At 34.4% G+C, this 13,808-nt stretch overlaps 1 protein-coding gene and 1 long non-coding RNA gene across 2 annotated transcripts; one reads left to right on the top strand and one right to left on the bottom strand.

The window, feature by feature from the left end:
* The first annotated feature begins 6,493 nt into the window (after positions 1-6,493).
* LOC114762056 (ankyrin repeat-containing protein ITN1-like) lies at positions 6,494-13,468 on the top strand. Its single transcript, XM_028951506.1, has 6 exons — positions 6,494-6,528; positions 7,727-7,851; positions 11,254-11,733; positions 11,928-12,074; positions 12,260-12,681; positions 12,779-13,468. Exons 2-6 carry the CDS (start codon positions 7,731-7,733, stop codon positions 13,391-13,393), a joined length of 1,785 nt encoding a protein of 594 aa, XP_028807339.1. The 5' UTR covers positions 6,494-6,528; positions 7,727-7,730; the 3' UTR covers positions 13,394-13,468.
* Positions 9,386-10,709, bottom strand: LOC114762059 (uncharacterized). Its single transcript, XR_003742215.1, has 2 exons — positions 10,648-10,709; positions 9,386-9,455 (listed from the first exon to the last, which is right to left on the bottom strand). It is a non-coding gene; the product is annotated as an uncharacterized LOC114762059 (long non-coding RNA).
* Positions 13,469-13,808: the final 340 nt, after the last annotated feature.

Here is a 13,808-nt window from a genome sequence, read left to right as displayed (position 1 = left end):
TTTACTGTTTCTGCTACTTGTTCCACTTCTGTTCCTTGTAATACGTGTAATGGACAGCACAGTTCAGCCACCACTGTACCACAATCACAAACACTTGAACGCACTATTGATGTCACCTCTTCACCTCCTTCTGATTTGGTTGCCTTATGGCACTTTCGTTTAGGACATGCTTCCTTTTCAATTGTTAACAGACTTATCAAAGATTGTAAGCTTGGAAAAGTTGATTCTAATAAAGATGTTTCTCAATTTTTCTGTTCTTCTTGTTGTCTTGGTAAACTCCATCGCAATCCCTCTCCCCCTTCTAAATCTGTATATACTAAGCCTCTTGAGCTAATTTTTGCTGATTTATGGGGCCCATCTCCCTGTGTTTCTTCCTTTGGTTTCACTTACTACATTGCCTTTGTTGATGCCTTTTCTAAATTCATTTGGCTATACCCTCTTAAAAATAAAGCTGCTGCTCTATCTGCCTTTATTCAATTTAAAACTATGATTGAAAATCAACTTGACTACAAAATCAAGTCTCTGCAAACTGATGGAGGTGGTGAGTTTAAAGCCTTTGATCCCTTTTTACTTCAAAATGGTATTGTCCATCGTTTGTCCTGTCCTTATACTCATACTCAAATGGGTACTGTTGAACGAAGACATAGACATATTGTTGATACTGGTCTAACCTTACTAGCTCATGCTAACTTACCTCTTACCTTTTGGTCTGATGCCTTTTTAACTGCCACCTATCTCATTAATCGAGTTCCTTCTTCAGCTATTAATTTTGAAATTCCTTTTACTAAACTTTTCCACACTACACCTGATTACACTCACTTAAAAGTGTTTGGCTGTACCTGCTATCCATTATTACGTCCTTACAATTCTCATAAATTGTCTTTTCGATCTGTTGAGTGTACTTTCCTTGGTTATTGTTCTCATTACAAAGGGTACAAATGTTTGGCTCCTTCTGGGCGAATTTATATCTCTAGAGATGTTAAATTTCATGAACAATCCTTTCCTTATCGTGCAAAGCCTTCTCCTACTTCTTCTGCTCTTGTTTCTCACTATGGGTCTATCACTCCATCTCATATTCCTCTTGTACCTGTTACTTCTTTGTCTCATACTGTTACCTCTACACCTCACTCCTTTTCTCCCTCATACTCACATATTCTTCCAGCTGTTTCTTCATCATCTTCTCCTTCTACTTCCTCCTCTTCTTCAATTCCTAACACCTCTAATTCTGCTAATGAGGCACACCTTGTTCCATCTACCTTGTCTCCTTTATCTACTTCAATGGCACAGCCTGTAGTATCCTGTCATCCAATGCAAACAAGGTCAAAATCTGGTATCCTCAAACCCAAACTCTTCACCACCTCCTCTATATCTCCTATACCTACTTCTGTGAAATCTGCTCTCAAAGATTCTAATTGGTATGATGCCATGAAATCTGAATATCAAGCCTTACTAAACAACAAAACCTGGTCCCTTGTTCCACCACCATCTAATCATCCTGTTATTGGTTGCAAATGGGTCTGGAGGAAGAAGGAAAAACAAGATGGTACTCTTGACAAATATAAAGCTCGTCTAGTTGCTAAAGGGTTTCATCAAACCTATGGTTTTGATTATAATGAAACATTTTCCCCTGTTGTCAAACCTGCAACTATTCGAACAGTTCTTACTATTGCTTTGTTTAATGACTGGTCTATTTCACAAATTGATGTGAATAATGCATTCTTAAATGGTGTGTTAGAAGAAGATGTTTACATGAAGCAACCTCCTGGCTTTGAGGATAATAACAATCCTCATCTAGTTTGCAAGTTACACAAAGCTCTCTATGGTCTCAAACAGGCACCTCGTGCTTGGTTTCACAGATTAACTACTGCTCTACAAAAGTTTGGTTTTGTGCCAAGTCGTTGTGATCCCCCTTGTTTATCATGAGGTCTTCTTCAGCAGTCATCTATGTGCTTGCTTATGTGGATGATATTATCATTGCTGGTAGCTCCTCCACACTAATTCAGAAACTCAAGTCCCAACTTAATGATGAATTTGCTCTGAAAGATCTTGGTGATCTGAATTACTTTCTAGGTATTGAGGTTCAAAAAGGCTCTATGGGTAGTCTCTTGCTATCTCAAAAAAAATATGTCACGGATCTACTTACTCGTGCTGGTATGTCTAATTGTAAACCAGTAAAGACGCCTATGACCTCTGGTTTCAAACTTTCTCAATCTGATTCCTCTCCAATGGCTGACCCTCATCTTTATCGGTCTATTGTTGGTGCTTTACAGTATGCCACCATTACAAGACCTGAAATAGCTTTCAGTGTTAATAAAGTTTGTCAATACATGCAGAATCCATCTGAAAATCACTGGACAGCGGTAAAGCGAATCCTCCGTTACCTTAAAGGGACCATATCCTATGGTCTCACTCTACACAAACCTCAGTCCCTTCAACTGATAGCCTTTTCAGACGCAGACTGGGCAACTGATGTTGATGACAGGCGTTCAACTTCAGGATATTGTGTTTATTTTGGAGGGAATCTCATTTCTTGGAGTGCTAAGAAGCAAAATACAGTGGCACGTTCTTCCACAGAAGCAGAATTTCGTAGTCTTGCCTCTGCTGTTGCTGAAGTTCTTTGGCTTCAATCTTTATTATCGGAGTTATGTGTTACATGTTCAGAGATGCCATTAGTCCTCTGTGACAATCTAAGCACTGTTCACTTAGCTCACAATCCTATTTTGCACCATCGGACAAAGCATATGGAGTTGGATCTTTTCTTCGTTCGTGAGAAAGTCTTATGCAAGCAACTAGAAGTTCTTCATATTCCTGCAATTGATCAAGTGGCTGACATTTTAACCAAGCCACTTTCTGGTTCTGCTTTTTCTTATTTTCGTAGTAAACTTAGTGTTGGGGATCCACCTGTCTCCCCACCATAAGTTTAAGGGGAGGATATTAGTGTAGTTAACAGCTGTAATCCACCGAGTTAGTTAGTTTAGTCAAATTGTCAAGAGGGACGGATTTACCAAAGTGTATTCACTAGTTATAAATATCTCACATGTATTACGGTGCTTTGTTGTTAATACAATGTATCATTCAGATCTCACTTTTCTCTTTCCTCTCTCCTTCTTTATTTCATTTGTCCTATTACTCTGAACATTCACACAGAGGAAAGGAATAAATCTCCAGCCACAGAATCAAAATGCACGGAAATCTATACATATTTTGGACTTGCCACTCCCAAAGCTCCACGATTTCGAAGCTCAAAAACCCACAACAGACGCGCGCGCACACTGTCCTTAAAGCAAGGCAGAGGCAAGGAAAGGGACATGCAAGCTAAAAAACCAGCATCATATACCTTATTCTTGCCACGGGACATGAAACAACCGGTCGTCCTCTTCTTTCCTCCATTTTCTCTCACTACCCCGTCTCTCTCTGCTCCATTACAGCCAAACCATGCTGATAACGGAAAAGAAAATGGTGGGAGATTGATCAGGAGGACCACCTTGATAGTTTGATCGGTTTGCATGCAGCATAAGTTCCTCCGATCACCAACTCCGCCACTCCTCCGCCGCTCTTGTTTCCTGTGGTCTCTCTGTCGAATTTCTCCCCCTTTTCTTTCGAGTGGCAGAGTGAAAATGAGGAGGAGGAGAGTGTTACTGATGTTGAGTGGTGAGGCAGCACGCGTGGATGTGGGAGTAAAAACGAAATGTCCATTTTGCACTTGCACTAAATTCTTTCTTTCAATTTCATCCTTCCTCTATAATTCTGAAATTATAAGATAAACCCAGAAATTAATCCATAATATTTTATATGGATTTATATTATCTATTAACTTCTTTGACTCATAAAATAATTTCTCTAAAAATTTCGGGTCAAAGTTGACTCCTAGCTATTTTTCTTGAATTTTCTAAAAAAATAGCCCTTAATTCTTAAAATTAATCCTCATCTCACTTTAAGGATTTTATGCCTCAATTAGCTGCTTTATCACCTAAAATAATTTCCCTAAAATTTCTAGATTAGTTAGAAACCTCTAAGTATTTTTTTCAGATTTTTCTAAGAAACTAACCCATTTTTGTTCTGAAAATAACTTTAAAATTATTTAAGCCACTTTTTGGGAATAAAATTTTTAAAAATATTTCTAAGTCTTCAAAATTCATAGTCCATATTTTTTTCTCCAATTTATTCAGGCACTAAATTATTTTAAATAAATTTTTTTATTTCTGCTTTTTCTAAGTCAGAAAATTTGGAATGTTACAAAATACTTGGCCACAAATATCTTAGAGTTGCGTGCAATTCCAATTTGCAGCTAATGGCAATCAACTTGACAACACCGAAGAAGTTTTATAAAGTTTAAAGTCGCTTTATAAATAAAATAGGGACTATGACATGCGTACAAGAACGGCCAAAATATGCGAATGACAAAATTTACTGTGGAACGGCCTAACGACACTGGGTTTAGAAAGTGTTTCTTTAAATTGTTTTTCAAATGATTAATAAATCCTCATGTTCTAACCGACGACTGTCCTGTTTAATTCATGGTTGTATTCACTCTTAACTTTTATTTCTTTATAATAGTACGTTTAGCCTTTTTGTCAAAAAAGTCATTATTTCAGTTTTAGAATTTTGGTTGCATTTTTCACCTTGGAGACTCACTTTGATGCCCAAGTGTTTGTAGAGATGTCAGATAGACTGCATTGCCTGCCGTTCATTGCCCTTCTTGTTTCCTCCTGAAATTTTTTTGTTGTTGTTACACTGACTTGTGCCATTCATTGTATGGGTGCTGCTAGAATTCATGCTCTCGTCTTGTGCGAAGAATTTATAATTTTCCCTTCAATTGGAAAATAAAATCACCAAAGACCTTGTAGCCTAGTCACATTAACAATCCTCTATTTAATCTCGCTTAAAATCTCAAGTGGTCGATGTCTTTTTTTTTAATTAAAAAAAAGGAAAATAAAATCGTGTGCGCGTGCCTCTCCCATTCCTCCAGCCCTTCAATTCTTCATGTGTCGCTATTGCTTCCATTAAATATTTTATTCCATTGGCTGCTCTAATGTTTTCAAGTATGCAAAAGCGATATTTGAATGTTCAAAATTTTAACATCTTTTTTTCCTTTTCAGTTTTCACTTTATTTTTTGGGTTATGCTATCTCATTCGGAGCTATCAAAATGGGCTGGCTGACCCATACGGGATCGGTCTGATATGAGCTGTAGCCCATAAACTCTTCTATATTAAATTTATGCAATTTTTTTTTCCAAACCCGATTAGCTAGACAGAGTTGAGCATAAAACCCTGTATAGTTTTTTTTTAATTTAGCTTTTTTTTTTGTTGCCCAGACCTATTTGTTTATTAAAAATAATCCTGTTTAAAATACTATTAGATACTAAATGTGGATACTTTTTTGTTCGTCATGCGTTCTTCCAATCCGTCGTGCATTCTGCCCTCTCCCTCTCCCAGTCCTAATGTCGGGTTTTCAGCCAGTATAATAGATAGAAGTAGAAGTCAACTCTTCATTAATTACTATCAGCAAGGACAAGAAATTTGATTACTTCAATTCATATTATTTAAATAGATGATAAGGATGGAAACGCAATGTTGGAATCTAGTTTTGGTGCTCATTGCAAATGATAAGCATCTTAAACTCATTAAATCTGAACTCTTCATATCTTATTTGAATGGTCCGGATTTGATTCTTTTTTATTTTTATTTGTTCAAAATAATTATTTTAATATATATAAAATCTAAAATAAAGATAATCTTTTAACTATTATTTTTTCAAAAAAAATAGCTTTTTATTTAAAAATAATTATTAAAGATTTTAAATTTGAACAATTTAAATCAGATATAACTGGTCTAGATCTAATGAGCTTACAGTGCTCATCAAAGTGATGAGCACTGAAACTAATTCCCACAATGTTGTGACTTGGTCTCTAAATCTGTACGTTTTTAATAGTATAATTATTTGAATTGACTTAATACTTCACATTGACGAAGAAGAACTTCCCTCGCAAGTTCTCTCCCATCGTTTTCTTCTTTGGTTGAGTAATGGCTTTCACCCCCACAGAATCCCCAGGGTTGCTTTGCAGAAGCAAACTTACATTAATTTTATCTCACTCCAAAAGGATCAAGCAATCTCACTCTACAAGCAAAGAACAAATATGATAAAGCGATTCCATAAGGTAAAATAAGATCTCTTTTTAACCGTCTTCTTTCTTTATATCCTTCATTTACAGATATTGCTTCATCATCTTCTTCTTCCTCCTCTGTGATTGGTGTGTCTGTGTATTCCTCAGTTAATGTTTTCCTTATTTCATTGATTCTACTATTTCTTCTTTCTGGTCTACCTTTATAATTTCATTAAGGATGGCGCCAACTCCTCTCTTCAAATATGATTCAAATCATTTAAATCTTATTTTCTATGCATACAATCTAAGAGTCATTAATATTCTAATATTTTCCCCTCAGGAAACTAACCGTTTGATTAAAGAAGGTGGTTGTTCATAGGCAAGTGCCGTAAGAGGAAGATTTCCTCTTTCCATCGACAACCAGGTATAATTTTTTGCCGGATTATGCAGATTTTTTTTAATTCAAAGAAATACATGACTTATTAGTACTTGATGGTTAAATTATTTAAATTATTTAAGTTTATATGTAATACTTCGTGTAGTCCTAAATGTATGAGTTTTTTTTAACAATATCCTGAATGTATGAGTTAGTGGAAATACTTGCTTTAATTTTAAATATAAGACTTTAATTTATTTTGTCTTTCAAATTTATAATTTTTCCCCATATTATATCTCTAAAGGAAGTTTCATCAATAGGGATTGTTTCTAGTGCAAATGATTAACAAAAATATTTTGTTGGGAAAAAAAGATTAAAGGAGAGATTTTAAGAAAATTAACAATATTTAATAAATATAACTATTTTCCTTTTTTTGGTAAATTAATTAATTTTTAACTCTTATGTTTAGAATATAACAAATATATGTATACACACACACATCTATGGAACAATTTGATAACGAGCATTTGCAGATGAAATTAATATTTTGGAGGAAGAGATGTCTCCACCAATAAGATAGAATAATGCTCAACTACAGATGGTCCAGATCTGATGAGCTTAGAGTGCTCATCAAAATGATGAGTACTAAAACTGGTTCCTTGGTTCGAAAGGTATCAGTGGGACCGAAGCTGCTTCCTTGAAATTGCTTAATTTCAGCGTCAACACAATTAATCAATTTGTCATCATCAATAATTGAATAATTCATCCCAACATCCTTATCATAGTGTCTGCGAACTGTGAATGCAATTGTGTCCCGTTTACTTTATCAACTCATTTGGAATTTTTAAAAATAACGTTATTTCTCATAATAATTATCATAAGTTTTAATATAAGCATATTTTATATCAATAGAAACATAAGCATTTAGTTAATCATAATATATAAAATATCTATAGAGTACTAAAGTGCTTTGTTTCTTTACATTTTTATTATATATCTTTAGAAGTTGATAAGCCATAAACAGTATAACTCATCTCGAGCTTCGTACAAAATATATAGAGTATATGCAAAAGTTATGATCATGAAATATTTGTAAATAATGAAGAGCACAATTCTTCTTGGATTCGATATGAATGTATTAGACTCGTGACCCACAATTGTTAGTAGAAAAACTAAACCAGAAAATGCAGAAATCAATACAAATGCATAGAAAGCTGCGGGAGCGTTAACGTGTATGGTTTTGCAGATAAATGGATGCGCCAAATGAACATCCAATGGGTACTCCTGAAGGGCCTAATCACATCCAATTTATACGGAGGGTTGATTCAGCTAATTTTAGGAGGCCTTCCCTTCATCTCTTGGAGGATACAAGTAACTACTCTCTTCAACCTCTCTGATAAAATCTCTTCTTTTCTTTTCTTAATAAAAAAAAACTGTTGTGTTCACTTATTTGTGGTTCCTGTTGCCAAAATTTGATTCAATTGTGGTAAGGAAAATGATGGAGTCCTCTTACCTAATAAAGTATAATGCATGTAATTCCATATATAGTTAGGTGGCTGGCCATATGGGCTTCTTTCTAATTGCAAGACTTAATTAGGACAAAATGAAGCAATTTCTTTACTATTTTCCCCATTGTTTCTTGGTGTTTTTTTTTTCCTCTTTCTGAAAATGACTTTCTCCCCCCAATTATGAACAAACGTTGTTCCAATATTAAATACAGACTGGTATATTTATTAATACTTGTTGGCTCATCATCCAAACTTTTTGATGGTACGTAATTTGTAAATACAAATTACTTTTTGAACAGTGAGGCTTGTTATGTTCTCGGTGAACTCTCAAAACTTAGCTCATCATCCAAACTTTTAGTTTAACCAAAAACTTGTTATTTCAACAGATATGCCATGTGTCACGACTATCCTTTATACACCAATAGAGTTATTTGATTTAATCTTGAATCATTAAAAGCGAGGTTCCAATCTTAGGGAAAACATTTTTTTTTTTTTACAGTCCCAAGCACAAAGTCTGATCTTGTTTAAGGAATGGGATTTTCTGAAAAGTTTTAGACTTTTCAAAAATTCGCTTTCAAAGTAATCTGTCTATTGGTTTGAGTACCCGATTTAACTTTTTTACAAAAACGGTAAAAACCATCTAAGACCCATGGTTCGTATTCAACCATCAAACTCATTCTTTTTCCACCCAGCCTTTTGGATCCTATAGCAAATCAATTATAGCCAGTAGGATCTCACATTCAATATTCTAGCCATAGGCTCATACAACAAGTTACATATACAGATACACATAATTTTAGACAAAATAATAACTATATATCAAAATATTGATCATTTCTTTCGATAGTAGTTATCATGGTTTATCTACCCTTAACCATCTCCTTATGGAGGAATATTTACATACCAAAATAGATATGCAATATATCTTCACTTCAAAATAAGATGCATTTTAAGCAAAATATATATACACAAAAGATCGCCAGCTTCCTGCACCTTCAAACTCCACCGATCACTACTCCTTTGCCCTTAGAAGTACTTGCTCTTGCTATGTTACATGGAAGAAGGGGTGAAATTCTAAAAAATCTCAGTAGTAACAAATTTCCTTTACGTAATCATACAAAATCACAAACAATGTGCTACCCAGGCCAAACAGAACAATACCTTGCATCCAAATATAATTAATGATGCACATACACCATACGTCCATATAGTCAATCGCTATCTATCACGCCCACATTCCAAAATAAATGAAAACCAACGCATATTGTCATCACAAATATTATCATGCAAAGGCAACTTACATGTTCTTATGTACAATCAGCATAAAGGCACATCCAAACCTGTGGCAATCAATGCACAATCACATTAAAGGAAAAGAGTTACTACCTTTTACTTTATCTTCCGTACTCCCTTCCCCTTGTCTCCTTCTTGGCTCCTTTCTTAATGGATTCAAACAAATATCAAATCCTATAAATTATTTGAGCAAGGACAGATTAATATATATATATATATATATATATCTAGATATTCATCTGGAGCGTTACATTGACAAATTAACACATTCCTTATAATTTAAATCCTTTATGATCGTTTTAACGGGGCATCACATTTAACTTCCATCCTCTTAAGACTCCTATTTGACATACATATCTATAATATAACATTTACATAAGCCTATAAACTTCCTATTTAAACATTTTGCATTTAGACACCCCAAACACCTACTATAGTTCGAACAGCACCATTCTGCCACTGTTTCTAAATTTTCCCAGTATCAACCTTCAACTAAACATTATTTTTATTCCTCATTATATATATATATATATATTTATATATATTCACCCTCTACACCATTCCTTCAAAAATTCCAGATTGCTCTATCAATCAGGTATACATAATTAATACTATGGGATTTAGTTTCATCCCTCAAGTTATAACATCAACATTGCTGAGATAAACACCAAACATATACATACATATCATGCTTTAATTAGTTCCCAATCTCAACAATTTCCTTCGCTTTTGAAAATTCTAGATTTTGGCATTACTTTTCCATTTTAACTCTAAGAAAATCTGTTCACTATAATTCAGAATGTGGAGCCAAAATTAAAAGAATATATAAAGAGCCCAATTCTTTCTCCCAATGCTCCGGTCTCAAAAGGCTTTGTTTTATATATATATATATATATATATATATATATTTATAGCTCATGCGTTTAGCATTCAAATGCTTCTTCACCAGCAAAATCGAACAGCGTCCTTCCATCAGTAAGTCTGGAATTTTCCTTATTCAAAGCACACCCTCTCCAATCCCTCAATAACCACACAGAGCATATAAAGTCAACATATTATAATCATCAACCAAAAAATAATTAGTTATATTTAGACTCGTTAATCAGCTATTACCCAAACCAGAAGCCATTTCCTTAAATCCTCAAACCCCTGTTTTAGAAACTATAACCAGAGCAATCAACTGTAAAAAGCAAGTGCAGAAATCTCAACCACAAACTTCATTCTAACCATTCAGCACGATTTCTATAGCTTGGCTGTCATACTCTTCACTTTCTCCCTCAAAAACCAGATTTCATCTTCATCATCGCCTTGCAACACATGACCAAATAACAGAAAATAGAGATGGAAGAAGATTCAGGAGACTCACCTTGTTTGATTTCCACTTTGGTATAAATCGATTCTCTCCTCCGATTGCCTTTGCTCTTCTTGATCTATCTCGAAGTCTCTCAACTCTCTCTTTGTTTTCCCTTCGAATGGCAGAGCAAAATGAGAAGGGAGGATGTGTTAGGTATTAGATGGATGAGGGATGTGAAATGACCATTTTGTCCTTTGGTCTTCATTTTCTCTTCAATTTGATCATTCTCTGCTTTTTTTTTTTTGGATAAAAAAATAATTCCAGAAATCACACCTGGATTTCTATATGAATTTTCTTCTTCCATTAGCTTTAGTCCAAAAAATAATCCTAAGAATCTCAGCTCAAATATTATCTTCTAACTATTTTTTCTTGAATTTTTCAAGAAAATAGGTCCTAAATTTCTGAAATTAACTTATGATTATTCAGACCATATTTGAAAGGTCTTAATCTTAATAATTTCTCTAAAAATTTCTCCTTCATCATGCTTTACTCAAATCTATAAAATTTGGGATATTACACCATGAGGGTTAGAAATCTATGCAAGATTAATTACTCTTATACATCACTCAAGTTAAAGCTGATCAACCAAAAAACCGAAAAATTTCAACTTTGTTTCAGGGGAGGCCAGATTCAACTATATAAACTTATGCGTGCCTCTTTACAAATATGCATTAGAAGGCAATTGGGAGAAAGCCAAGCCCATGTTGTTAGATTATAACAGAATGCTAGTGAATGCTGCCATAGCAAAAGGATATCCAACAGCACTTCATGTAGCAGCAGGAGCTAGCCATTTTCAATTTGTGAAGGAGCTTGTGAACTTGATGGACGAGAATGACTTGGCTTTACAAGACTCTAGGGGAAACACTGCCTTCTGCTTTGCTGCAGCAGCAGGAAGCTTGGATATTGTTAAGTTAATGTGGGAAAAGAACTCTTCCTTGCCAAAAATTAGAGGTGGAAATGGTTTCACTCCTCTTCTTTTTGCTGCACAGCAAGGAAGAGCCGATGTAGCATGGTATTTGTATCCTAAGACTATTGAAACCTTCGATGAAGCAGAGTGGAATAAGTTATTCCTCACTTGCATCGACACTGGTATCTATGGTAAGTCCTTATAGTAAGTTCATATTTGATGCATACTAAAGGTATAAAACAAAAACTGTTCTGCAAAGTTTCTTAGCTTGATATATATATATATATATATATATATAGCTCTATATTGCTTATTAAATTTTGTGACAACATCTATTTTTAGCATCTATATATGCATTTTTTGACTACATTTTGAAATTTGTTAGATTTAGCGTTGAAAATGTTGGGGGATAAGCCAGAACTGGCATTAGCAACAACTGAACGAGGTTTGACAGGTTTGCATATCATGGCTCAAAAGACAACAGATTCGGGTCATCATAGTCTTGGACGTCAAAATCAACTAACAAGTTTAGGTAATAATTAGCCACTATAATTACTTGTTACGAAGACTAGAAAATTAGTCGTAACACTTGTTATACGTATCAATATTTTTTTCTAATAATCATTATATTTAGTGTGTACATTATGGCTAAAATCACAAACTGCCCCAACATATTGCTTAACATTAACTTATTCAAATCATCAACATGTATCCTAGGGATGAAGAACGGTGTTGCTCTTCAACTTGTTCATTCCCTCTGGCTAGGAATTCTCAAGCTTGTAAACTCAGAGCAAGATATAAGAAAGATCATAAATGAGCCATCACGACTATTATTTGATGCTACAAAAGTTGGAAATTTTGATTTCTTAGCCGAGCTTCTGAGATCTTACCCTGATTTGGTATGGGAGTTGGACAGCCAAAAGCGAAGCATAATTCACATTGCTGTTTCACGTCGTCATCCTAACATCTTCAATCTCATCCGTGATATAAGTGCAAATAAGGATATAATATTGTCATATGTAGACAACGATGATGGAAACAATATATTACATTTGGCTGCAAAGTTAGCACCAGCTGATCGACTTGAATTGGTCTCTGGGGCAGCTTTTCAAATGAAGTTTGAGCTATTATGGTTTGAGGTGCGTGTCTGTCTTAATAATATGATATGCTTTACGTGATCCCATGGCTAGAATATATACATGAATTAATTTTTTTAACATTCTTTTGACATGGTAGGAGGTAAGGAAGGTAGTGTTACCATCATATGTGAATATGGAAAACTCAAATGGTGAAACTCCTCGGGAGTTGTTCACCAAGGAGCACACATCATTGAGAAACCATGCTGAGTCATGGATGAAGAGAACAGCGAACTCTTGTATGGTTGTTTCAACTCTTATTGCCACCGGAGTGTTTTCAGCTGCATTTAGCATACCAGGTGGCATCAATGATAGTTCTGGAACTCCAAATTATTTATGGAAACCATCATTTATGATATTTGCAGTGTCGGATGCTATTGCATTGATCTCATCTTCAGCTTCCATACTAGTCTTCTTGTCTATCCTTATCTCACGTTATGCAGAGTATGACTTTCACAAGTCTCTTCCCTCAAAGGTGATATTTGGATTGGCAACTCTCTTCATGTCTATAACAAGCATGATGATAGCATTCAGTAGTGCCTTCTTCGTGACATATGACCATGGCATAAAGTGGGTCCCCAGCTTCATTTCTGTGATTTCATTTTTTCCGATAGTCATATTTTTGTTTCTGCAATTTCATCTTTTTTATGATATTATTTACTCAACATATTATTTAAGGTCTTTATTTAGACCAAGCAAGCATATGCTTTACTGAAAAATAGAGGCCAATTATAAATGATTGTTGTATCTCTGTATCTTTACTTCAATTTTTAATAAATATTTTGGTCTCGCATTTGGCAATTTATGCGTAATTCATAGGATATCAATCACCATGTCATAATTTAGAAGTCAATGGCTCATAAATAATGACAGGATTTGATACATATGATTTAAGATTAAGTTGCGTTTGACACATTGAAGTATTTTTAAGTAACTTCAACTTGCCAAACTAGTTTTTGATACATTAACTATCCAAAAGTACTTTTCCAATATCATTCAGTATTTTAAGGTAATTTTTTGTGTAATTTTACTTTGAAAATATTTTTCTCAGTAGCAATAAGCACCCTGAACTTAGGATATTGAGTGCTATTAGAAAAATATTTTAAAGTACTGGATGTATTAAAAATTTC

This window comes from Neltuma alba, unplaced genomic scaffold (genome assembly GCF_004799145.2).
Source record: "Neltuma alba isolate B1F8T4 unplaced genomic scaffold, ASM479914v2 tig00011184_pilon, whole genome shotgun sequence".
NCBI lineage: Eukaryota > Viridiplantae > Streptophyta > Magnoliopsida > Fabales > Fabaceae > Neltuma > Neltuma alba.
This window is presented reverse-complemented; position numbering and strand designations above follow the sequence as displayed.

What these genes read in the sequence shown, in the direction of transcription:
- LOC114762056 (XM_028951506.1), top strand. Translation starts at nt 7,731, where the DNA reads ATGGATGCGCCAAATGAACATCCAATGGGTACTCCTGAAGGGCCTAAT. An exon ending in TCATCTCTTGGAGGATACAA is followed by an intron (nt 7,852 to 11,253) that starts GTAACTACTCTC and finishes ACTTTGTTTCAG; the next exon opens with GGGAGGCCAGATTCAACTAT. An exon ending in TTGAGCTATTATGGTTTGAG is followed by an intron (nt 12,682 to 12,778) that starts GTGCGTGTCTGT and finishes TTGACATGGTAG; the next exon opens with GAGGTAAGGAAGGTAGTGTT.